General features: G+C 41.2%; 1 protein-coding gene across 4 annotated transcripts in view; it reads left to right on the forward strand.

The window, feature by feature from the left end:
• Positions 1-25291, forward strand: part of TAPT1 (transmembrane anterior posterior transformation 1) — a 95910-nt gene extending 70619 nt beyond the window's left edge. For all 4 annotated transcript variants that reach the window (XM_053254967.1, XM_053254965.1, XM_053254966.1 and 1 more), the window contains 10 exons: positions 3879-4014; positions 5972-6069; positions 6278-6347; positions 6797-6877; positions 8450-8559; positions 15459-15518; positions 17746-17814; positions 19095-19171; positions 20296-20456; positions 23396-25291. In XM_053254967.1, the coding sequence (XP_053110942.1) occupies positions 3879-4014; positions 5972-6069; positions 6278-6347; positions 6797-6877; positions 8450-8559; positions 15459-15518; positions 17746-17814; positions 19095-19171; positions 20296-20456; positions 23396-23625 (1092 nt within the window). In that variant the 3' untranslated portion in view covers positions 23626-25291. The remainder of the gene's footprint in view (positions 1-3878; positions 4015-5971; positions 6070-6277; positions 6348-6796; positions 6878-8449; positions 8560-15458; positions 15519-17745; positions 17815-19094; positions 19172-20295; positions 20457-23395) is intronic.
• Positions 25292-26169: the final 878 nt, after the last annotated feature.

A 26169-nucleotide genomic window follows, 5' to 3' on the forward strand; every position in this document is an offset into this window, starting at 1 on the left:
TGAGCGGTGGGGATCTTGTAGAGAAAGGCGCGCTCTCAGGTACTACAGACCTAAGCCATTCATCACTTTAAAGGTAGTAACCAGCACTTTGTACTTTGCCCTGAAACGTATCGGCAGCCAGTACAACAGTTTGAGAACAGGCATAATGTCTCTTCAAGATACCATAGAGACCAATCTGGCTTCCGCATTTTGAACTACTGAAGTTCCAAACTACATACAAGGCAGCCCTACATGGAGCGCATTGCAGTAGTCCAACCTCGGGTAATTAGAGGCAATAAAGCCTTTGCTTGTCCCAGGCAGCCCTATTTCTGTTCCAGGTATGTTGCTTGTAAAGAAGATAAAGAGAAGCCCATTTACCCTTCCCCTCCACAATGTCTGTTACTAAGTCTGGTACTCTTTCAAGTGTCCGTTGTCTGGCTCCTAGATACACAGCAATTTTTTCAAGGCCTGCTCACGAACTATACAGTATTGCTATGTTTCCAATGTACTGGAAGTAGAAACAAGTGGTAAGGTTAACATAGGAGAGGAGAGCTGGTCTTGTGGTAGCAAGCATGACTTGTCCCCTTAGCTAAGCAGGGTCTACCCTGGTTGCATATGAATGGGAGACTTGATGTTTGAGCACTGTAAGAGATTCCCCTCGGGATGGAGCCGCTCTGGGAAGAGCAGAAGGTTTCCAGTTCCCTCCCTGGCTTCTCCAAGATAGGGCTGAGAGAGATTCCTGCCTGCAACCTTGGAGAAGCCGCTGCCAGTCTGTGAAGGCAATACTGAGCTAGATAGACCAATGGTCTGACTCATTATATGGCAGCTTCCTATGTTCCTATAAATTGGTTTGTTCTGTTTATTCAGTGACGTACATCCAAACTAAGATGTGCATGTGGGCAATACAATCCCCTCACCCACCCACCCACCCCCGGCAGCACATGTGCTTCCCAAAAATATGTAGGAATTGTATACAGTCTTCCCTTCCTTCAGTGCATTAACAAAAGCATTCCCTTTGTACAACTCTTAGTTTGGAGTGTCAGCCAGCATCTTGAGTTCAGTAGTCTTCATTCAGCCGATATTGAAAAGTTGTCTTAACAGATTGACCTTGCTTTGTTATATGCAATATGCTAGCCATTGTACACAGTGTTCTCTCTAATTTTTTCCATTGGTATGTGGAATGAATTTTGTTCTGGACGGCAGTATCAAGACAGTGTGTGTGCACATGCTTTCAGAGTGGGGCATTCCTAATTCAACCTGAGTGGGATCTAAAATTAACTGAGTGGACATAAAAAAACTTGTGAGCAGCACATGCACTGAGGGAACACTGATTGTATATAGTGCAATCATAGATTTTGTCAAGAATGTTGGAATCCAGTATTTGGCTGTGTCATTGCCAAGTCAGTATGTGCAATATAATATCTCCTTATGGGTTTCTGTGCTTCCTTGACTTTCCACTCCACAAGTCTCTTTACTTCCCAGCCACTTGTCATTTTCACTTTTTCTACCTCTTTCCTCAGGCCTCTCCATGGCAGTACACTGTCTTTCCTATGTTCCCTTCTTCGGATGTCTCCTTTACCACCTCCTCCCCACTCCTTTCCTCTATATAGCTCACAGCGTTTGCTAGGCCTACACGTATTTGAGAGGATTTGCTCAGTGACAACTTGGTGATGCAGATCTGTTGCCGTACCTGCACTGTATCAACAGTCCAGCTGGTTATTCCTCTTCCATAGCTGCAGGAGTTGTGAAAATTATGTGACAGTTCAGCCAGTGACAGTGCACTAGAGATGTGCAAAACGTTCTGAGTCGGAACATTCCAAGCTTGAAACGGGCCCTTTTGAGTATTCCAAGCTCGGAACAGAACAAGCCCGTTCTGTTCAGAACATTCGGAGTGTTCCAGCTTAAAATTAAAAAAAATTAGGAGAGTGAGAGGGTGGCCCTGAGGAGTGGCGAGAGGTACACTTAACATTAAATCCAACTGCTTACATATTCCTTTAAGTTACAGTAATCAAAGCTCTCTTACAGGTACCTTTAACATTAAAGTCATCAAACTCTTTTTAGTTGCCAGCGGTAACGTGGTAGGCCAGCACTGCAAGCTGCTGATGTGATGCTCCGGCCGGCATCCAACACGGCGGTGGCAGCACATCTCCGAAATTCACCTGTCTTCTGCGCATGCTCAGAAGTCGAGTGAACTGTAGAGGACAGGTGAACTCCGGAGATGCACCATTGCCATGCGGGATGCCAGTCAGGGTGCTGCAGTGGCAGCTTTCAGTGCCGGCCCACTGCATTACTGCTTGTAACTAAGAAGACCTGTTATTACTTTAATGTTAAAGGTACCTGTAAGAGAGCTCCGATTCCAAATGGAATGGGCTCATTCTGTGGAATCACCGGCTTGAGTGTTTGCAAAATGGATTTTGTCTTCCATTCTAAGCTCAGAATGGAATGCAAAATGGCCCAAAATATTTTGACCGGAACACTAGGTCGCCCCAATGTTCTAGTCCGAACATTTGGGCCATTTTGTGTTACATTTCGAGCTTGGAACAGAATACGAAACCCATTCTGTGTGCACCCCTACAATGTACAATTAAGTTATACAGTAATGTATGTTGCTGTTCTTGCTTTATAACTTGGTCTTGTGAACAATAGGTCAAGCTAAAGAAAGTACTCGTTTGAAGGCACAAAAATTAGTGGTGTGTGCAGACTGCAGTCCAAATTCGGACCAGCCTGCTGCTCTGTGAACTAGTTTGGCCCAACTGCGAACCAGTTGAACGGTTCAAGGGCCAGCAAGAGGGGTAACAAGTGGCACTTTTAAAAGAAAATAAGCACGTCCTTACTGGCCGTTCCACAGCTGTGCTCCCCCCAGAAACCCTCGTGTGGCCACAGCAGCACTCATCTGGCCTCCACGCATACGGTTAAGCCTTTGTGAATTTGGGCCAACCCACAGACCAATCCATGTGCAGCCCCTAACACAAATATTTCTATATTTTATATTGGTGGTTTCAGACTAGAGTGGACCCTGTGGTTACTTTTGAAAGACTCCTGGATTTTCATATGTCAGAGAAAAGCATCTCTGTCAAGACATTTTGTCTTTCACTACTGTTCTTCCCCTGCAGGGCAGACCCACAATGCTGACAGTGTTCTGGGTTGGACTCTTAGTTCACACAGGACAGTACTAAAGTCCATTTGGTCTTGCTGGTGCTCCTCATAGAGTGTGTTCTCTGGAACACATCCTAAAATCTTCTGCAACACACAAGAATTCTATGGCAGATGTGCAGCAGGGTTCTTCAGTGCAGGATGTGGGAAAAGATCCCTGGAAATTGAAAGCTTGAAAACTGCTGCTTTAAATGATAACTCATGTTTTGATCAGTCCTTTTCATCTTAGATGGTGTCATGTTAAGAAAATGTATTTTACTAATGTAGTAGTAATTCAGAACTTTAAATAGCCTTGTACTGGCCATTTCCCCCCTCATTAAACTGTTATTATTAAAGAAATATTTTCATACACTTTTTAAAAGAAAGGAGCATCGTGCACATATACAACATCATCAGTATGGTGGGAAAGATGTAGAATCAGTATAATAGTATAATGGGACTTCATTTGAAACGTAATTATAAAGCCACATTGGTCCTACATTGTAATTGTATCTGACCTAAATAACAAAGGTTTGGATAATGGTTCATTTATGAATGAGATGAGTGGATACAAATCATTTATAAGAGTCCAAATTACAGGCGTTAATTTTCCCATTAATATCAAGGATCATATTTGTTGATATTATTGTGCTAATGTGGGGCAATCTTGACTTTCCTACTTGTATTATATTTGCAAGCTTGCTGCCAGTAAAAGAGAGAACCACGTTTTCTGGTACAAATTTAATCTTCTTTCTCTCTTTCTCTAGGTAGCTGATCGTCTGTTTTCATCTTTTGGTCAAGATATCTTGGATGCTCTTTATTGGACAGCTACAGAACCAAAGGAGAGAAAAAGGGCACACATAGGTGTGATTCCCCACTTTTTCATGGCGGTGCTGTATGTCTGTATCCTTCAGTCTTGGAATTAGCATTTCTTTTTCATCTCTGTACATGATAAAATAATGAATAAAATCCTCAAACTGATTGTTTTTAAGAAACAAACTACAAACCTACTTCATGTGCTTTACATCTGAAATAGTGTCAGTAAATTCTCCCCTTCTCAAGTAGATTGAAAAGCTTTTATCTGGTTTTACTTATATTAAAGGCAGTTATTTTTCAGTGTAGTTAATGTCCTTCCTAATATGTACAGTTTAGCAAGTAACTTCTATATCAGCCTTGCAGAACAGCCTACAGAAATTACTGGTCCCCCAAACAGTTTACTGGCCTGCGTATCCACATGTATGTTAATCATTTGTGGCCTTTTTAAAAAAAATCTAACTTTTGTAAAGCTGAAATGCCTGGCTGCCCATAGAGAATTACTATTTGCCATTGAATAAGATATTTTCAAGGTTGCTCTAAATGTACATTAATTATGCTTATGAAGGAAGCTTCTGTATACAAATGTTTAAATTACTTTTAATAGATACTGTAAACACTTCTGGTTCAAATTGAAAACTTTACATGTTAATGTTGTCTATATATCTTTTTCTTCATTCTGCGGGGTAACATTTAATCACATATCATTATGACTGTATATAGGATGGGTTCACATGACCACTAGAAAGTAAGGAAGAGGGTTCCTGGTGAATTCGCACTTCCAACATGAGCCGATACTTCTGCCATCACATCTGCACCCGCCAGTGTCAGGTTCTCTCTGCTGCCCAGCATCTGTGACCAGTGCTTGAAGTTAGGTGGAGAGTGTCGAGTGCCAGAGAGAACCTGACATTCTCCGTCTTTTATTGGCAGGTTCAGACATCACTGAAAGGGGCAGAAGTACTAGATTGTGCCGGGAATGCATGCTCAACATGAACCTCCAGTTCTCTTTTCCTTATTTTCTGGTGGCTGTGTAAACAAATCCATTGGTTTTATTAGTTTGCATTTTTGATATTGTGGTGTCTTTAATTGTGCTTTATTCACTGTAAGAAATCTCATGCTTCTGTCAGCATGGAAAAGCAAAGTAGAAATTTATTAAAATAAATAAATCCTAAAGAAGCACTTCCATGATTGTAAAAATTGCTGGCAACCAAGTTCATTTAAAGACTGATAAACACTAATGTTGCCCCATGCAGCATTACATTTTCCAAAGAGGGGCTGCAGTTGCTCATGAGTTGAGGGAACTGACTCTATGTACCAGCTTTAAGCGATTTCACACCTTTTCTAGTCTGTATTGTTAGCTCTTCTTTATTGTTATGCTGTTTCAGTTGCTGTCATCCCAATAGCTTTGCTGGAAGTACTTATCTGTGCAAAGCAGCTATAAATATTTTTGCCAACCGCAGTCAAAACAAGTCTGAAAACGCTAGCTAATTTGTAACTATGTGAAGCAATTATGTTAGCCCCCACCCTCACCCCCGAATTTTCCTACCATATATTTTCTTTCAGACTGTACCGAGTTCTTTTTCAGACCTAGAAGTAGACTGTTCAGAAGCTGCACATAGTATGTAGAGTAAGCATACATCGCTGTCAAAATAAGCTAATGTGGGGGTGAGGAGGATGCCATGTTGCATTGGACTAATGCTAAAATGAAATTGGTTCAGAAACATAACTAATGTAAAGATAACTGTTGTCATTTTTGTAGCATTATGGTGATGCACATACACAAGTGTGTGTTTCTCTTCCCCCACCCCACTGTAGAAACCATTCAATTGTCTCTTGAAACAGTTGGGCTAATGGAGTGAACTAGAGTAATGTACTTACATGCTTTAACAAAATAGTTAAGAAAAACTTTAAGAGTTACTGCATAGTATAGCAGAATTTGAAAGTCTGTGTTGTCTAAGAGAATAGGGTATCTTAAAATATAGGAGAATATACATAGCAAACTAATATTTTCTTCCAGTAGCCTTTTCCTTAACTCATTTGACTACAGTTTTGCATGCTATCCTTATTATGGTCCAAGCAACGACGCTCAATGTAGCATTCAACTCCCACAATAAATCACTTCTTACTATCATGATGTCTAACAATGTAAGTGTTGGATGAATTTAATACTTGCCTTACTGGGTTTAAGAAAATGTTATGTGCTCTGTATCTTTCAAAGAAGCTGTTATGTTGTGACAATATTTTCCTTTCTATTAACTAAGTTGAATTTGATGTTTGTAGAAAATGTCTTTTAAATTAGACTTATTTTGAAAAAAATCTTGAAGTTGGAAATCCTGCTTTTTTTAAATTGCAGTTTGTTGAAATAAAAGGAAGTGTTTTCAAAAAGTTTGAGAAGAACAATCTGTTTCAGATGTCAAACAGTGGTATGTATATTTATGTGGGCTGCTAACTTAGTAAGTGCTACTAATTAGTCCATTTGTCAAAGGCTTTGCATGACTCTGTTGTTTTGGTCCAAGTAGAGGCCTGCTTCCTTCTCTCTCCCAAACATCTGTTCTTCAACACTCACTCAGGTTGAAAGTGGAAGTCCAAAATGGAAGGGAGATTGTTTGGTATCAACAAAACATTGTGGAGGTCATTAGCAGAACTGAGCAGCAGGACAGTTAAAGTGTCTATTACCAGAGGTGCTCTTGTACTGCTGACAAGGGGAAAGCATATAAACAACTGCCAGTGGGATGTTATCTTCTGTGACATTAGCCACTATAAAATGACTGTGTGCATGGCTACTGTTTATCACAGTAGTAATGACCTCTTATTGAAAAGATCACATGTTCAGGCCTCCTAAGCAAATTAAAAAGTTGATTATTCTTTTCAGATATCAAGGAGAGATTCACCAACTATGTGCTGCTGTTGATAGTTTGTCTAAGAAACATGGAACAGTTTTCATGGAATCCAGGTAAGATCTGCTTCCAGGCAAGAAATGCAGAAATGACTGTTAGAGACATGCACATAATTTAGCTGTGCCAGTTTTAATTCAGGAGTTGATCACTTCATTATTTCTTTTAATAACTATCCATTGCATGGTCCTGATTATCAGAGTGTGCCACAGTATTTAATTTGAATTATGTTTGATTTTGATGTAATCATTATTTAATTGTTTTAATTCATGCTAAACCATGTTATATAGTCAATCTTATGGAATGAAACATATTAACAAATTAGGCTCTGTTATCATTTGTATTTCTGAACCTGACATGCCAACTACTGTCCTTTTAGAGAAACTCCAGAGTTAGTCTAGTAGCAGCATAACATCCTGCTAAAATAGGTTTTTTTAAAAAATAAAATACACTGAATAAATATTATTTTGATGATAGCAAATAGATTTGTCCAGGCGTATAGAAAACAGATGTTGCAATGGCTGTGCAGTTCAAGTGAAACACCAACAGAAACCTTATTTCTTAGTTTCCCTTAGCAAAGTAAGTTGCACTTCTTCCACTGGAAGACCTGCATTGTAGAGCATAGGTGCCACAAGACAGAGTGAGGATTTCATGGGGTGGGAAGAAGTAGGTGCTGACTGTCCCTCTAATTCCCGTTCTCTTAGCCAAGCTCCAAACAAGTCCATATAGGGAGAAAACTGGCTGAGGCAGTGTTTCCAAATCCAAGATGGTGGTGTGGGGTGAAACACAGACGGGGATAAGATTCAGCCTTTTCTTACCCTTCTCCACTTTAAAATGTGACCCTCCTTATATCTGTTTGGCAGGACTGTGTTTCTAGTATGTGGGTGATGCTACTGTTGCATCTAGTTAAATCTTCAGATGGCATCTGGATGCAACAGTTGTTTAAGAGCGAGCACTCTTGTATCTTTCTGTACAGTATGTCCCGTAATGAGAGTGCTTGGGCTTTTCAAGGGTTGAGAAACACCCCTGCAGAGGTATAGCACTGATACTGCAGAGCTAAGCCCAACCTAATGAGACCCGTTTGTTGTCATGGCTTCTGGAGTGATGGAGAAAATTGTTGGCTATCCAACATCCTGGTTGGGTGTCCAGATATTTCCACACCATTCATCCATGAATTTTGTTCATCTGTGTGAATGTTTAGTATGTGTACAGATGAACACTTGAGTGGGGTAGGAGAGTCAAAATTGTGTTCTACAGTTTTGTGTTCTACAGAACTGGACAAATGTTCTCTTTGTGTACACAATCGTTCTGTAGATTGACTTATATATGTCAACCACAGTCCAGAATCTCATGTGCACAGGGTTTCTCCCTCCGCCCCCATTCTATAATAGTTTGTGCATGTAAAAAAATTTTAAAAGTGGAAAGCTATATTGGTGTGATAGACCCTCTTGGATTATGGCTGTTCAGGTGGTGGTAAAAGTATGTTCATTGGGTGCTGGCAGTCCATTGTTATAAACCTTTACAGTTCCAAGTTTTGACTTGTGCCAAATCGTACACACATACTTTTCCCCCGACATTGGATTTTGTACCATATTAATTTTGTATTTTAAACATATTTCCTATACTTACAGACCATCTCTGGGTATTGTTTCCGGATGTGTGTATGGTGATTGCATCAGAAATTGCAGTGGACATTGTGAAGCATGCTTTTATAACAAAATTCAATGACATCACGGCTGATGTAAGCATATTGTTGAACTGCTAAATGTTTAAACTGAAATTCATTGAGCCCAATCCATTCTTGGTGTGGGTGCAGAATTTGTGTGCAGAAAATTCCTGTAGGGCTCAAAAACGCCTCCCCGCCCCCTTCTCTGCTTCCTCTTCCTCTCTTGCCTAGATGGGTGCTGGCAGTGCATTGCACTGTTAGAGGGAACGGGAGATAGATGTGCACCTGAGTGGAACTGTATATTACATTTGACATGAGGCTGCTTCTATAATAACAGTATCCCTGAGTTGAGTTCCCTCCCTCGTAACACACAGGACCAGTTACTTCATGTTGTGGTGTCATTGTGTTGGAGCATGGGTGTTGAAACACACAATGGGGCTATTCTCACGATCAGCAAAAATTGGGCTAGGAGAGCCTAGCCCGATTTTTTGCTGATTGTGTAAACCACCGGGCTCACAGGCTTACAAGTGGCTAGCCCGCTTTTGTAGCCCTCCCCTTAGTCCAGGTTTGCGGAGCGAGCGCTCTGCAAACCCAGGCTTCCCGATCGTGAGTAGGTGCGGCACGGCAGCTACTCACGAGGAGACCCCCAGAGGGGAGGCGGAAATCCGGCTCCAGGGGTCTCGCCAGCATGCCCTGCACTGCTGTTCTCCTGAGAATGGATGTGATAGAAAACTCACTAATGCCACAGGTTTTTCTGTCTGTTCTCCTTCTCAGTTGGATGGTTGGGCCTCAGCCTGGCTCTGTCCTCTGAGTTAGCAGGCTAATCCTTCCTGTCCTCATATCACAGTCATGCAAGGGCTGAAAATGCAGGTGCTCAGTTCTACTCTTAATGTTTGAATTGCCTTACTTTGAAGTTTTTGTCAAAGTCTTATAATTGAAGCTTGAGAGTATTCTTTAGTTAGTCACTTTTGTATCCTAGTAGATACTAGGCAAGTACAGCTTTAATGGGCACATCATCCTAAGTGGGCATAACAGGGAACCTTGTTCCTTCATGGGACTGAGATATCTATAGATAATTTACTGTTCCATGAGACCAGGTGCAACCAAGAAACCCAATCATCCACTTGTGGGGAGGCTGGATTATAAACAGAAAGTCCAGGTTTTTCATTCTGAAACCCCTTCCTATACAAGAGTCTTTAATATTTATATTGGAGTTCATTTAAATATGCTGATCTTTACCCAGAACAAAATATAAAGTAGGCCAATTGTTAACCCATTACTGTTATTCCCTGAGAAAGACATAGATGATAGTCTTTGAAATTATGAAGTAGTAATGTTATTTATTTACTTACTTATTGATTGATTGATTGATTGATTGATTGAATTTATAAACCACCCCATCCAAAGGCTCTGGGCGGTGTACAACAAATTGAAAAAGACATAACACACACAATTTAAAACACACTGCTAAAAATAATTTAAAACCATTTAAAACTAATTAAGATACTAAAATTTTTTTTTACAAACCTTGGAAGGCCAGGCCAAACAAGTAAGCCAGGCCAAACAAGTAAGTTTTTAGGACTCTCTTAAAGGCTGGCAGCGGGCCTAATGCGGATATCTGCCTGGCGTGCATTCCGTAGGCAAGGAGCAGCTACAGAAAAGGCCTGGTTCCGTGTCATCACCAGACGTGGCGACTCTCCAGATGACCTCAATGAGCGATGGAGATCATAGGCACTCTCTAAGGTAGCCTGGACACAAGCTATTCAGAGCTTTAAAGATAATAACAAGCACTTTATATTCTGCCCTGAAACATATCGGCAGCCAGTGCAACTGTTTTAAGACAGACATAATATGGTCTCTCCAGGTTACCTCAGAGAGCAGTCTGGCTGCCGCATTTTGAACTAACTGAAGTTTCCGAACTACATACAAAGGCAGCCCCACGTAGAGCACATTGCAGTAGTCGAGCCTGGAGCTTACCAGCTTATGCCTCACTGTTTTGAGGTCATCCTTTTCAAGGAATGGACGCAACTGTCGAATCAACTGAAGTTTATAGAAAGCACTCCTGGCCATAGCCTCCACCTGAGATACCAGGGTGAGGCCTGGATCCAAGAGCACTCCCAAGCTGTGTACCTGTTCCTGCGGGGAGATGGGGTAACCCCATCCAGCACAGGAAGATCTAACTCATCCCTTAAATTCCAAACCTCCACAATGAGCACCTCCATCTTGCTTGGATTCAGCTTCAATTTGTTATCCCTCATCCAGCCCATTACTGCCCATAGGCAGGCATTTAGGAAGTGAATGCCATTTCCTGATGATGATGATGATGAGGAGGAGGAGGAGGAGGAGGAGAAATAGATTTGGGTGTCATCAGCATACTGATAACACCCTGCATCTAATCTCTTGATGACCTCACCCAGTGGTTTCATGTAAATATTAAAAAGCATTGGTGACAGAATGGTACCCTGAGGAACTCCATATAATAGTTCCCGTTTTAAAGAGGAACTGTCACCAAGCACCACCATCTGGAATCTGCCTGAGAGATAGGAGCTGAACCACTGCAAAGCAGTACCTTCTATCCCCAGTTCCCCCAGGCAATCCAGAAGGATACCATGGTCGATGGTATCGAACGCCGTCGAGAGATCCAAAAGAACCAACATAGTCACACTCCCTCCTTCGATTCCCTGGTAAAGGTCAACCAAGGCAGACTCAACCCCATAGCACGCTCTAAAGCCAGTTTGAAATGGGTCTAGATAATCGGTTTCCTCCAAAACTGCCTGGAGCTGGTTAGCCACCACTCTTTCAATCACCTTGCCCAACCATGGGAGATTGGAGACTGGCCTATAACTATCCATCAATGAGGGATCCAGGGAAGGCTTCTTAAGAAGTGATCTAATCATTGCCTCCTTCAAACAAGGAGGCATCTTATCCTCCCTCAGTGATGAGTTAATCATATTAACTAGCCATCTCCAACAATTTCCCTGCTAGAGAGAAGCAGCCAAGTCAGGCAAGGATCCAGAGAACAAGTGGTAGGCCGCACCGCCCCAAGCAGCTTGTCACATCATCAGGCATCACAGATTAAAACTGATCCAATCTAATACTGCAAGAAGAATTGCTGGACAATACCTTAATAGACTTTGCAGAAACAGAGTCCAAGTCGGCCCGAATACAAGAAATATTGTCTGCAACGAACCCATTAAAAGCTTTGCAGCAAAACAAAGTCCCTGGGGATTGGTCTGAATTGGAAGGAGCCTGACTCAAACTCCTCACAACCCGGGCCAGCTCTGCTGGATGCGAACCTGCAGAAGCAATGCATGCAGACCAGAACTGGTTTTTTGCTGCACGCACCGTCTCTGCATAAACCTTCAAATGGCCTCTATGCCGTGTCCTATCACATTCAAATTGAGTTCTCCTCCACTTGCGTTCCAGTCGCCTACCTTGCTGCTTCAGACCCCGCAACTCCTCTGTGTACCAAGGGGCCACTTTTAAAGCAGATTGGAAGGGACACTTAGGAGCAATCGTGTCTACTGCCCTCGTGAGTTCCCTATTCCAGGTTCCCACTGGGGCATCGACAGAATCACTGGCAAGACCAACGTTAAAACCCTCCAAGGCTTTTTGGAATCTTACTGGGTCCAGCAGCCATCTCAGGCAGACCATCTTAATAGGTCCTCCATCCCTGCAGGGTTGAGTTGTGGCTGTGAAACCAACCTTAACCATGTAATGGTCTGTCCATGACAATGGGGAAACCACAGGATCCCCCACCCACAGAACACTCCCCTGATCCGAACAAAAGACCAAATCAAGGGTGTGGCCAGCAACATGAGTTGGTCCTGAAACTAGTTGGGAGAGGCCCATTGTTGTCGTGGCTCTATGAACTCCTGAGCCACACTAGACAAGTCAGCCTAATAATGGATATTGAAGTCCCACAGAACTAAAAGTCTGGGTGACTCCAACACCAACTCCGAGACCAGCTCTGTCAGCTCAGTTAGGGAGTCCGTTGGGCAGCATGGTGGACGGTCTCCCCCATCCAGGTCTCAGTTATACAAGCCAGGTCGGCTCTCTCATCCATGATCAAGTCATAGATGATTTTGGTCTTATTCTGAACTGACCTGGCATTGCAAAGGAGCAAGGCTAGGTTCTATGGGAAGTTGGAACTGCTCCCTGAAGCCAGAGAGCTGACATGGCAGCCAGAAGTGGAAACAGTTACTAAATTACTAGTTTCAATGTATGATAGACATTTGATATCAGTGTATGAACTTGATATCACACACTTCCACCTTATATTTGGCTTTACTAGTATACTTGGATTTTAGGAACCTTATTTTAAATAAGACGAGAGGTGAATTCATATTTTGCCTTCATCCAGATCATTTGGGCATGAAAGTGGTGTGTGCATGGGTGTTTTTAGGAAGCAGAACTGAATTAAGGAATTGCTTCTGGGTTTGGCATCATTGTAAATTAGCAGCAAAGTGTAATGTAGAATCTAGTTTAATAAAGGCACTTAATAAGTTTCCTTAAGCCAGAGGCACTTATACATGCCCTACTTTTTTTCATAAATAGTGCAAAAATGACATGATAACTGGAAATTTAGTGAGCCCCAACCTGCTGGATTTGTTATGAGGGCAGGTTTTTTGTTTATCTCTTTGCCTTGGAGTGATACACAGATTTTAAAAAAATTGATAACCACTAGTCCTTGCTGTTTTTCTTCCAGAGGTTTGAAAATCAGCATTGCTATTTGAATTCAACAGGAATTGCAGATGCTGAAATAGAATAGGGTTTACTTGCCTCAAAGCAGATATTTGCATTTTGAAATTGCGCCTTTCCTATTTTCCACCCACTTGTCCAATTTTAATATTACTTGAAATAATTAGCATAATATCAAAGGACAAGTATGGCACCTTACTTAATTACACTTACTTGGAGTTAAGTCTTTGTTGACTTCAGTGGACCTTAGCTTCCAAACAGGCATGCCTAGGAGAAGCATAGCCTGAGTGTATTTCTGCCTCCCCCATCTTCATGTGTGAATCATACTTAAATGCTTGCAGTGAAGAAGCCTAGACAGATTTAATGATTTCTGGCTCAACATTTTACCTACTTGTACTAGACTGACTCTTGTTCCTAACTGCATAGATTTAGGCCTAGCTTTTGGTGAGGCCATGGTACTTTTCCTGGAACAATGGCCCCAGAAAAACTAGGCCTAAATTTATTTGCTCCAACAGATGGTGTAGCTCTGTGCATTGATCTTTTTGTGTGCTTGAACCTGCCTCCTCCATTTAACAGAATGTGGCAAAATTCCACCCTCATGGGAGTTTGTCATCACTGGAATCTTTACATCTTTATGTGTAGGTAGCTTGCTGCCTTGAAGCAGCATATAATCAAATGGAAATATTATAAACAGTATGCATGGAGCACTAGATTGGGCCAACAGAATTTACTTTTTTGTGTGTTCTGTAATATAGGAATTTGGTTGCCATGCTTGCCTTTCCATAATATAACGCAAAACGGAACACAAAATGCACAAAATCTGAAGGAACAACTGAGCAAGCTGGTTGCTGCACAGAACGACTGCTGGACCATTCCATCCACTATTTTGGATTCCAAAATGGCACTCTTCTGGCCATTTGCATGGTGGTGCTGACCACACAGATGGCCACCATGTATATGTGGTGACCAGAAGAGCACCATTTGGATTCCAAAATGGCAGCAGGACCAGGGTCAGGAGATTCCACCTCAGGGCATTCTGAGCTTGGAACAGGACTCCCTTTTTAAGGGTCTTCTGTTCTGACCTTGGAACACTTGTTTGTTCACAAATGTTCTGCACATCCCCAGTATATGGCACTAAGCAATAATGTCACTAATGTGCAAACAGGTCTGTCCTTAGAGAGCCCGTGCGGGGCCTGGGGCAAATCAGCCAGTGCAGGGCTCCCTTCCAGTTAATTCTAATGGGAGTTAAAAGAGCGGAGCCCAGGGTGATCGCCCTGCTTGCCATGCCCTAAGGACAGCCCTGGGTGCAAGTCTTAAATTATTTTTATAGTTAAAATTTGCAATATTAATAATTCCTATTGCTGCTATAAACTTTGATGATTAGGAACTCGGGGGACAGTTTTGATCTGCCTGTTATGCATGGGGTCACACTCTGCCAGAAGGAACAGGTATGCAGTCTAGGGGTGCTTCTGGATCTGAACTTCTCCCTGGTGTCCCAGGTTGAGGCAGTGGCCAGAGGTGCTTTTTATCAGCTTCGGCTGATATGCCAGCTGCATCTGTTTCTTGAGATGAATGGCCTCAAAATGGTGGTACATATGCTGGTAACCTCTAGGCTGGATTATTGCAATGTGTTCTATGTGAGTCTGCCTTTGTACGTAGTCCGGGAACTGCAGTTGGTCCCAAATGCAGCGGCCAGGTTGGTCTCTGGGTCATCTAGGAGAGACCATATTATTCCTGTGTTGGAAGAACTACACTGGCTGCCAATACATTTCCAGGCAAAATACAAAGTGCTGGTTATTACCTCTAAAACCCTAAATAGTTTAGGCCCTGGGTATTTAAGAGAACATCTTCTTCACCATGAGCCCCACTGCCTGTTAAAATCTCGTTTGGCGGCTACTCCGGAATGGGCCTTCTCCATTGCTGCCCCTGGACTTTGGAATGCACTCCCTCTTGAAATAAGAGGCTCCCCATCTCTGGCAACTTTTAAAAAGGCAATGGAGACACATTTATTCACCCAGGCTTTTAATTCGATTTATAGTTTTAGATAGATAGAGTTTATTACGGTCATTTATAGTTTTAGTATTTTTAATGTTGGCTTTAAATGATTTTAATGTTAATGGTTTTAATAATGATTTTAATGGTTTAATCAATTTAATTTTTGATTTTAATTGTTTTTATTTTGATGTAATACTGATCCATTTTTGGAAGGGCGGTATATAAATCAAATAAATAAATAATAGTGAAAAGACCCATGTACCTTTCTTTGTTTCCAGGTCTACAGTGAATACAGAGCCAGTCTAGCATTTGATCTTGTTAGCAGTCGACAGAAAAATGTAAGTGGGCAAGTAAAAAGGGCTGCTTCTTGTACTGACTATGCCCTTGTTTTTCTTCTGGAAAATGGAAGCCGATAGCTTTTCCTAACACTCGAGCACTTACTTTACTATTTTGCGCAAGTAATTAAAATGTAATGAGATTTTGAGGTTTAATTTTACATTAAAAGAAGTTTGATCTCTATTGCTTTCCTTGCTGTCTTGCTATTTTTAAAAGTAGTTATTTGCAATATTGCAGCAATCTCACCTATCATATTAGTAACTGAGCGGGGAGGGGTTGCTGGGAGACACTGCTGCTTCTGCCAGTCCTCTCAGTTACAGAAACCCTTTGCTTTTACTCATTGCTTTTACACCATATGTCTGTAGAGGCATTAGAATTGGTGCATAGCGTCCTAGTACATAGCTTTCTGTGTCTACATCTCTGCATGAATTTGAGTTTTCTGGTATGGGTTTATTCAAGAACACACCAACCCCCTATGAAAGTGAATAATGTAGTGTTGGATATTGTTTCAGAACACAGTGAAATGCAATCGCATGCCCTCTTTCTCTCTTTCATTCCCTGGTGATAATGAATTGCTAAGCTGATCATGATAATCAGTGTGAAGCACTCTGACCGTTCTAAAGCACTCTACAACGAAGTATTAGAGAACTGTTGTTGTTTAAGAGACAAAACTGAAACAAAACTTTCCTCTTGTCTGAATGTTGTGAGGAGAAACCTAAGTATGTAGTACACCGCTCTGGGCTCCTTGGAGGAAGAGCGGGATATAAAATGTAGTAGTAGTAGTAGTAGTAGTAGTAGTAGTAGTAGTAGTAGTAGTAGTAATAATAATAATAATAATAATAATAATAAAAAATGGGATCGAGCAATATTTTTGAAACAAGGTGTACTATGGCAAAAACAGCATCTATTAATGTCTTACATCTTGCTTTCAAGCTGTGTTTGTCAACCACAGGTCCGTGAACCAGTGCTGGTCCGTGAAGCATCACAAATAAAAATCGCTCCCCAAAAAACAATTTTGGGCTGGTAGGAGCTCTTCGGAATTTATTTCCAGGCAGCCCTTGCTGCTGGATAACGTTCATTTCACTTCCTCAAAATGAACATTATCCAGCAGCAAGGGCTGCCTGGAAATGAGCTCCAGAGAGCTGCCTGAAATTGTTTTTTTGGGAGTGCCTGGGGGTGGAGTTGGGGGTGAGGGGGGGTGACCCCCTTACTAACTTCAGGTCCAGGAAACTGAGTGTGAATAATGTACTGGTCCATGACTCCAAAAACATTGAGAAACACTGCTTTAGAGTGTTCCAGGTGTTTCATATACACTCTCCCAGTCATTCTTTAAACTTCTATGGATATTTGGGGGCACTGCTGTGACTGAGAAATAGCAAATGGTGTAAGGCTACATAGCAAGTTCATGGCAGAAGGGAGATTTGAAGCAGGGCTTCCTGGTTTTCCTTCATGGGTGAGGGAAATAAGTTACCTGTTAATAGTAATGAGTTCTCTGAGCTGTGACTTGAATGACAAATTGTGTGGATATTGGTGGTGACTCATTTGAAAGCAATAAAGGCCCCGTGGGACCAGGTCAAACGCCCATCCAGTCCATCATTCTCCCTCATGCAGTGGCAAGCCAGATGCATCGGCAAATCCCACAAGCAGCCCCTCCCATTGGGTTCCCCAGCACCTGGTGTTCAGGAGCATGCCACTTCTGATCCTGATAGAAATATACAGGATTCAAAGGGAATGTATGAGGTAGCTGTCTTTGTTTTTAAGACTTTTCAGTAACCACGTGGAAATTTTTGTGCATTCTGTCTAAATTAAGAACAGCAATAGATGAATAATTAAAACTAAAATAGAAGGGAAAGAGTGTATTGCAGACACGTAAAGAGTGTGGCTGTTGCATTTCATGTTTTCTTTTATTTTTATGAAGTTGGAGCCCCTTTGTTAGATTAGAAGTAGTATGCCATTAAATGTCTTGGCAGTTAGCTGGTACAGTATCAAATTACTTGACCTTCCTTTATAGCTCAGTAAATTTAAATTGTATTAAATTTAATTGAATTCACACACAAACATATGTTTGCCTGTTTGGGAGTCCAATATCACCAATTTAAACTGAGCTTTTGTTCTTTCCCAGTTTGATACCTTAGACATTGTTGATACGTGTGACCAGTCCCTATAGAACTTGTTCTATTCCTTTTATATTTTGCTTCTTTATTTTAAAATTCAGTTATTTTTCCCCAGGCATACACAGATTACAGCGATTCTGTTTCCAGGAGAATGGGTTTTATTCCTCTCCCGTTGGCTGTTTTAGTAAGTCATGTACTTGTCGCATTACAAAGCCCCTTTAGTAATTGGTAAACTTTTAACCAAGGGACAAAATAGTAAATATTTTTCTGAACCTTTGTGATTCAGAAAATATATTTAATACCTAGTAGTAATGTTGCTATCTTTAAAGAAGAAAGTTAATGTGTATAGACATGAATCATATGATCTATTCATGTTCTTTGGATGAAATTGGGGTAAAAATGACATATACTTTTATTTCAGCTAAGTTTTTTAATGTTAAAAAAATCAATATTTCTATAGACTTTTGAGGTCATGTATGTTTAAAGAAACTGGATCATACCATAAGCTTTAAACTGAAACAACTGAAAGCTGAGGTCCATACTATTCGTTGTTCTTAAAGAAAACACTGATACCATGGCCCTTGGAGAGATGTAACCTTTTTATCTAAACAGCAGCTGCCTTCCCCCAAACCCATGACAAGCTGCTTTAAAATTCCTCCGTAATTTAAAAAAAGCTGTGCTTGGGGAAGGAGGTAGGAAATCAGAATTGTTGACCATGCACAAACTCATAGATGTGAAGACAGGTTTTTGTGTCCTGTTCCCCCACCGCCGACTAGTATTTTTCTGACTAGTAATACTGGAAGTATTTTCTTCCAATAAAGAAAGGCTATACTGACTCACTCGTTAGATTATGTTATAGTCCTAAAAGTGATGGAAATATGAATCAATGACTCAATGAATGAGGTAGCTATCTTTTGTTTTTTCAGTAACCACATGAGTTACCACACTGCAGGTCAGTGTAGATGTAACAATCTCAGTTTCTTAACTATGGATAGGCAATTGTAAGTGCATCAGGAGATTGCCTTCTCCCTTCCCCTGTTTTGCCATAACCATGGTTAATGCTAGCCAGCATTGCCAGTTAACCAGGATTTGCTAAATAGCTTCACAGGCTGCTGTTCACAACTCTGGATAGTGTTAACCAGCAGAGGGAATTTGTGTAGGAAGGGTAAGGGGCTGGGAGGTGAGAACGTTCAATATAATGACTTATACTTAACCATGGTTGAGAGAGTAATGTCATATTACTAGAATCATAACTCGCCGAACAGTCTATATACCGCAATTGATAGTGCAAGGCTTGCTGAGAACAATACTTTACTTTATATGTTCCTACATGTAGCTAATTATCAGAAATTATCATCAGCAAATATCTCCATTTCTATTGCACAAAGTAGTTGTTCCTCTCTTTTGTAAATTTTCTTAATAATTAACTTGCATGCACTTATTCAACCTTTTCCTCCCCTCTAGCTCATAAGAGTTGTCACAAGTTCAGTAAAAGTGCAAGGAGTCTTGGCTTATGCCTGCGTTATCCTATTCTATTGTGGGTAAGTACAAACCAGATATTTGTGGGAAAGTATATCTTCATGTAAGAAACTTTGAAAATCTAACTTAAAAATCAATATAGATGAATAAAGTTAAGATGTTTACAGTTTGTTCCTGTTTAGTCATTATGCCTGTACAAGAAGGTGGCAATAGCCATCTACACAACGCATCTTAATGACTGTTCAGGTGGTAGCCTGATAGCCAGCACAGAGTCCTCCTCTCACTTCAGTTGGGTTCTCAACCCCAGCTTCTTTTTGGTACTAAAAGGTCTTAGCAAACAGGACAATAGTCAATGTCTTTGACATCCTTAGTAAACATAAAGGGCTTGTTTAAATGTTATGGCACAAAGAATCATTTGTAATATTAGGAAGAAGTCTGCATACCTTGGGCAATGGGCTTTGTTTTCTACTTATCTTGGATAAAAGATCAGTACCTCCCCCAGTACATTTAAATGAAGCAATATTTACTTCTGCACTTCGTTTTCAAAGACTGTGTAATTAGAAACTGCACAGGCAAAATTAAGTGCCCAGATGTATAGAAATGTTGGTTCATTTCAGTACAGATCTTTTCCAAAACTTTATCATCAGATTTTGCTTAATAAGGAAGGTTCACTTTGAACCATCTTACTTACAGAACTCACACACAAAGCTATAACCTTATACGTAACTAAAGCTCATTCACCTGATCCTGCTTAAGGTCGTTGTGACTAAACTGCAATCCTTTGCATACTTGGGAGTAAATTACTTTTGAATTCAGGGAAGTATACTTATGAGGAAATGTGTGTAGTTGGCTTTAGCTGGACTGGTGCCCGTGTAACTAACTCTTATTGCTCTTAATTTGAAGTGCATTAGTAGAAAATGTTTGGTGACCTGACTGCCACCCCTCCCACTCCAGTTGTGTTTAATTGCTGAAATACCTAATACAGTGTTAAGACACCTGGTAGTTTGACCGTGACCCTTTAGTCATTGTTTTAAGAGTAAGACAGTCAATGATATCTATTACCCACAGAAGTTATGTTTGCCTTACAAATGGGCCTCTTGAACTATATTTTCTAACCTAGAGGAATCTAACAAAGCCACCACTGTTCAGGAAATGGAATTCAGTCATGAATACTTGTTGCTTTCAGATTAATATCGCTCAAAGTCCTTAACAGCATTGTGCTTTTGGGAAAGTCATGCCAGTATGTCAAAGAAGCAGACATGGAAGAGAAATTGTTCAACCCACCTCCTGCCAGCACCCCTGGCAAACCTCTTGGGAAACCTCAAAGCAAATACAAGTCACCTCAAGGTGAGGAGAACCTTTTTCCTTCCACTGAATTCCACTGTAGCTATCCTGCAGTGATTCTTTGTCCTGAGAAGCTCCAATCACTAGGGCAGAAAGCAGATCTAAAACTAGTCAGCCTGACAGAAGGCATCTTCTCATTTTGCTCAGGTTACATTATATGCCATTTGCGCAAGTCCAAAGTCTTCACAATACAACTCCCCAGGAGAACTCGAGAAATAACCTGAAGTTTGGGGCAAGGCTTACCAAGGGACTGAGCAGCTTGAATGACTTGTAAACAACATTAAGGATCTATATAAAACAGTGTAGTGTTTCCATCAGCGACCTGCTGAATCTTTCTGGGCAGCCAGCTGTTTGTCCCCAGCCTCTGATTCTGAAGGCTCCCTTTTGCTGTCATAGCTTCATAGCTATTGAAAGAATTATTCTCCACAAATTAAACCAAACTGAGATGGGACCACAAATTGGAATGGGGGTGGGTGGGAGGGTTTGCAGAATGTATGGACCTTGCTTGTATGACTGTAGAGTAAGAGCAGACAGGCAGCCTAAGAGAAGTGTGTTACTATATATGCAGAACGTACAGAGTATCACAGCCACAAATACACAGACAAGACAGTCAGACCCACAACTAACAATTTTTCTTCCCCCACCCCCCTTTTTAAAAGGGAGGGGATAGGGAGGGACTGCAAGAATCAAAGGGTGTGGGGGAGGGGATTGGGTAGAATAGGCATGGGACAAAATTGGAACTATGGATCTCAACTGAAACAATGAGCAGAAAATAAAACTAGAATCAGGTAGCCTGGGATTTAAAATCAAAATTTGCAAGCACTCAGACTCGAGCAGATCATAAGGATTCCACCCACCCACCCACGCCCTGTCTTGCAAAAAAGCACCTCAAGCATTATTCCAAAGAGTCATTAACACAAGGGAGGATTTAAACTGAGAGTTCAATATACTATTTCTACATCCCTCCCCGCAAGCACTGTGATTGGAAGGGAACAGAGATGCAGATGAACCAGTTGCTGCTCAAAGCAGGGCATGCTTTGAGCAGCTGCAAGCCTGTGGAGGCATTAAACAGTGTGCAGCTAGAGATGTTGATCACATAACTGCTCTTCTTCTGCCCTCCAGTGTTTTCCATCTATGGCGCATCACTAGATTCAAAGATTTTGGGACATAAAAAACTGAGAAAAGCATGAAAATAGTCATCCAGTCCTCTGATGCAGTTCAGTACAATCTGATAGAATACAGATAATATTGTTATTGAACGATGCCAATATTAGCAGTTTTGCATTGAAAACAATACAATGCAGTTAATGCTGCTAAGAGCGTTCTAAAATCAGATAGAATTATTTTTCCAGTTTGATGAGCAGCTGTATCACATAGTTGACTTGTTAAGAGTTGGAACACATGTTATCATTGCACTGGGAAGGTTCTGAAAGTGGCTTCTTGTGATGAATTATTCCCATCCCAATGGGAACAATTGCGTAAGAGTGCTCATCACATGAATAGGGACCATGATCATAAGTCTTCACACTCCTCCCAACAACCACTGAAAATATGGAACGTGGCAACATCCTGTAGCAACTATAAATGATTACACTGTTATGAGATTGACCCAGTTCGCACAGTCAATAAAACCATGGCTTATTGATTGAGAAAGTGAACCAAACCCCCATACTTCTTCCTCCCCCCCCCCTTTCCTTATATGCCACCAAACATCCTGACTTCTTGTGCCACTGAGGAGTGTGGCATACAAACCAAACTATGAAGCCAACTTCAAACTGTGGTTTCACATCCTGGTTTGAAAGCCAGAATGAAACTACAGTTCCCATCTGTGCAAGAGCTGGGAGGCAGTGTTTTTAAAAGCCATGCTGAGAATGTCACTGCTCCAAAGGCTGAGTCTATGTAAGTTTCAGTAATGCTACAGACATCAGGTGCTCCTAGTCCACATCCAGACTAATGCTGTGCTGGCATTACAGGGGAAGAGCAATTTTCATCAGTCTCTCCTTCCCTCTGCGCAACCCCCAGGGACATATTTTCTGGAGGTACAATGGGCTTCAGGGGGAAGAGAAGATTAGTAACAATAATTACCCCTTCCCTGTAGCACCAGTGCTGCATTAATGTGGATGCTGGCTTTTGTGGAGAGATTTAATCAAAACTGACAGCTCACCATCATACTTTTTCAGTTGTGTCCATATGAGCCACTGTGCTTCTCTGCTTGTTTAGCTTTCATGCACTCATACATGTCTCTAGCAATCCTGAACATATTTTAACTTGCAAACCCTTCAGCTCGCTTACAAGACATATTTATGTAATAAACATCATGCCAAATGGTCTGTGTCTGTGTCTTTCCCCCTGTGGCAAATGGCATCCTACTCGTCAGCCTGGGAAACTTCTAGTGAGGGGGGTCTGTATCCAAAACCTTATGCTTTTGTGGCCCGCTGTTACCAAGAAATATGTATTTCACAGTGTACATGGACAGATAGATAACAATCTGACTGAGGTAGCCACAGCCAGATCACCTGTAGATACAGATCCTGTCCTACCCTGTCCCTCCCTGGAACCCCACCAGTCCCAGAACAGACCCTGTCTCTCTAGATCCCCTCTCTAGCCCTGTCCGCCCCTCTCTCCTGGCTTCTCTAAGCCCTATCTAACACTCTGAGATTACGGAAAGTCAGTTTAACTGCCACTCTCTGCTCAATTGTAAAGCCTCTCCCTTAGGAATCCCACCTGGAGGGTGGTTCCTTGGGCTTTAAAAGGTGATTGACAGGACTGGAGCTGCTAAGAACATAAGAACAGCCCTGTTGGATCAGGCCCAAGGCCCATGTAGTCCAGCATCCTGTTTCACATAGTGGCCCACCAGATAACACGCCTCTCTTTGCCCTAGTCTCATTAGTGCTGCCAACCATCACACCTCCTTAAAGCCCTAATTTCTGTTTTCCACACAGGAATGTCTACAGATGAGAATCTGTCTGCTTCGGTGACAAGTCAGCCTATGCACCAGAAGGAAAATGCAGCACCTCAACTTGTGACAAGCAACTCAGATCAATTCCTGACAACTCCTGATGGAGACGAGAAAGATATTACCGAGGACAATTCAGATTTAAAACACAGATCTGCAAAGAAAGATTTGTTGGAGATAGACAGGTTTACAATTTGTGGAAACAGAATTGACTAAACTTTTGTAAATAGATGTGCTTAGGATACTGAGCTGTTTGGACAGCAAGTGCTACCAGGATGGACAGTTGCCAAACAGGCACTTAAATATTTATTTAAAAACTTAAATTATTAACAGCAAACCTATTACAATGAATAACTTGGCTTGATAACTGGTCAAGCTTCAAATCTTTAACTTGGATCTTTTGGAAGATGTGATGAGTTTTGAGAGAGCTACCGCTTGGCAGAGATACAGCACCGCTTTCCTGGAAATAACGTGTGAAAAAATATTTAAATCCATTTTTGCTCTATGAATCCGTGCTTCCAGAACATACCACTTTTCGTCAAGGTCCCTTCATTAGAAAGATAACTTTGGAAATGTGTTTGCATCTTTAACAAGAAGCATCTGTTTCCACTTGCTTTCATGAGCAGCTGCAGAAAGATTTAAAACTCTTCACCTGCCAAAAGCTTTTTTCAGACTTTCAGTAGAATAAATAATCAAGATATCCTTGCCGCTGGAAAATTGTTCAAGATTCTCAACTAATCCAAATAAATCATCCTTAAATGAAAGTTTTACTGCATAATATTTTTGTCTAAATGTTAATTAAGCTAGTGACCAGTAACTGATCACAAAAATGGAACAGTGGAATGTGCCTGGTAACTGGGCAAATAGAGCTTTTTTTCTGTTCAATTTGCACTGTATTTTAAACATGAAAAGCATCCGTTTATAAATGTGAAAACATGCAAGCTTTGGGGAGAAAGGGCAAAATCATGTTGAGGTGTCACACTTGGCTCTTGCAGATGTTTTAGTTGTAGCTGTGAGACCTTGCACTGGGGTAAATGAAACAAAACAGAGAGGCAGAAATAGGTGGTGGACTTGAAATGGGCTTTGAGTAGAATGAATGTATCTTTATGAAGTGCTTGGGTTTTGAAGTACAAAGCAGTTTTGCTTGGGGCGCACAGGGCTTGGGGGAAATGGCAAAGAGGTGGTCTAGAAAAGCCGAATCAAGAACTGACATTTGCAGTCAGCACTAGAGAGCATGCTGTATGTACTATATACTACAGTGTGCTGACTTGCGATCTGTCAACATTGCCTAATGAACACTTATTGCAATATTTAACACCTTTGTTTTCAACATGAACTTTCTTGTGCTGAATTATTTGCAGATCTTTGCCAATGTATTAGAGTGGCCAAGCAAATATTTAAGAATATTAAAATACATGTGTATTCTCCCAAAGTTACAGAACTATTAATGAGAGGAAATTAGTGTACAGATTATATACAGATGAGCAGGCTTCAAAAAGTGATACTATTTAGGCTGGTATGTTGAAGTGGTGGCTTCACAGTGAACACACTGTGTTCAGATGGGGCCTTTTAAAAAAAAAACCTATGTATCAGCCTCTTTTCTCCCTCAGCTTGGAGAACTGGCCAAAGTGAGAAATGACATGGAGGTAGGAACTTTAAACTGGGTCAGAAATCTACAAAAATGTTTATTTCAAATGTTTTATTTTGATGAACTTGACTCATTTAAATTTTAATTCAGAGTATTTGTGAATTTGTAGTAATTTAATTTTTATTTAACTGTTGCTCAAAGGAAGCTTGGAATGATTTTTTTCCCCTGTTAAGATGTTCTGTATGAATTTTATAAGTGCATCTTGTGTGATACAATAAAAATTCAATTTTGTAACCTTTGTTTAAAAAAAATAATAATAATCTAAGACTCCGCTTCTTTTGCTGGAGTGAAACTGCATACTGCTTGTGTGAAACTGCTGTCTGAAAACCAGGATGCAAACCACCTCCTGTTCCAGAGGGAAATGCTTCTATGCATACTTGGATGAAGGGACACTCTTTCATTCCATCAGCAGCCCATCCTTCTGCCTCATAGGATGCCACTCCAGAGGGCCCCTTGACCGGAGAGGGGGCAGGGAACTGCTGCTGGAAGAGGGAATTGGAAAGCCCACATATACTAGGGAAACACCATCAACCTGCTTAAAACAGTTGAAAACTAACCTACACTTGGAGAACTCCATGCTGTATCCATATTCATCACTGGAGAATTATGGCTTCCAAATAAAAAAAGGCATTTCAACTGAAATTACTAATTGAAAGACTCCAAACTTTTAATGCAGGAATGTTTCTTTTTAAAGAATTTTAGATCATTGCCTTCTCTTCATGGGCAACCAACAGGCACAGCTTGGAAACCAGGTCAGTCAAAAAAAGTCAAGTAGCTCCACCACTCTGTAGTCTTATGCCAGGTTTTGTGTGTTGGTTATTTTAGCAATAGCAATAGCACTTACATTTATATACCGCTCTATAGCCGGAGCTCTCTAAGCGGTTTACAATGATTTAGCATATTGCCCCCCAACATTCTGGGTACTCATTTTACCGACCTCGGAAGGATGGAAGGCTGAGTCAACCTTGAGCCCCTTGGTCAGGATCGAACTTGTAACCTTCTGGTTACAGGGCGGCAGTTTTACCACTGCGCCACCAGGGGCTCATTTTGTGTTCCTCCCCCCCCCCCTGCTTTTTCCTCCCTCCCTTTTTTTTGGTGAGTGGTAGTCATAT

This window comes from Hemicordylus capensis, chromosome 5, assembly GCF_027244095.1.
Source record: "Hemicordylus capensis ecotype Gifberg chromosome 5, rHemCap1.1.pri, whole genome shotgun sequence".
Lineage (NCBI taxonomy): Eukaryota > Metazoa > Chordata > Lepidosauria > Squamata > Cordylidae > Hemicordylus > Hemicordylus capensis.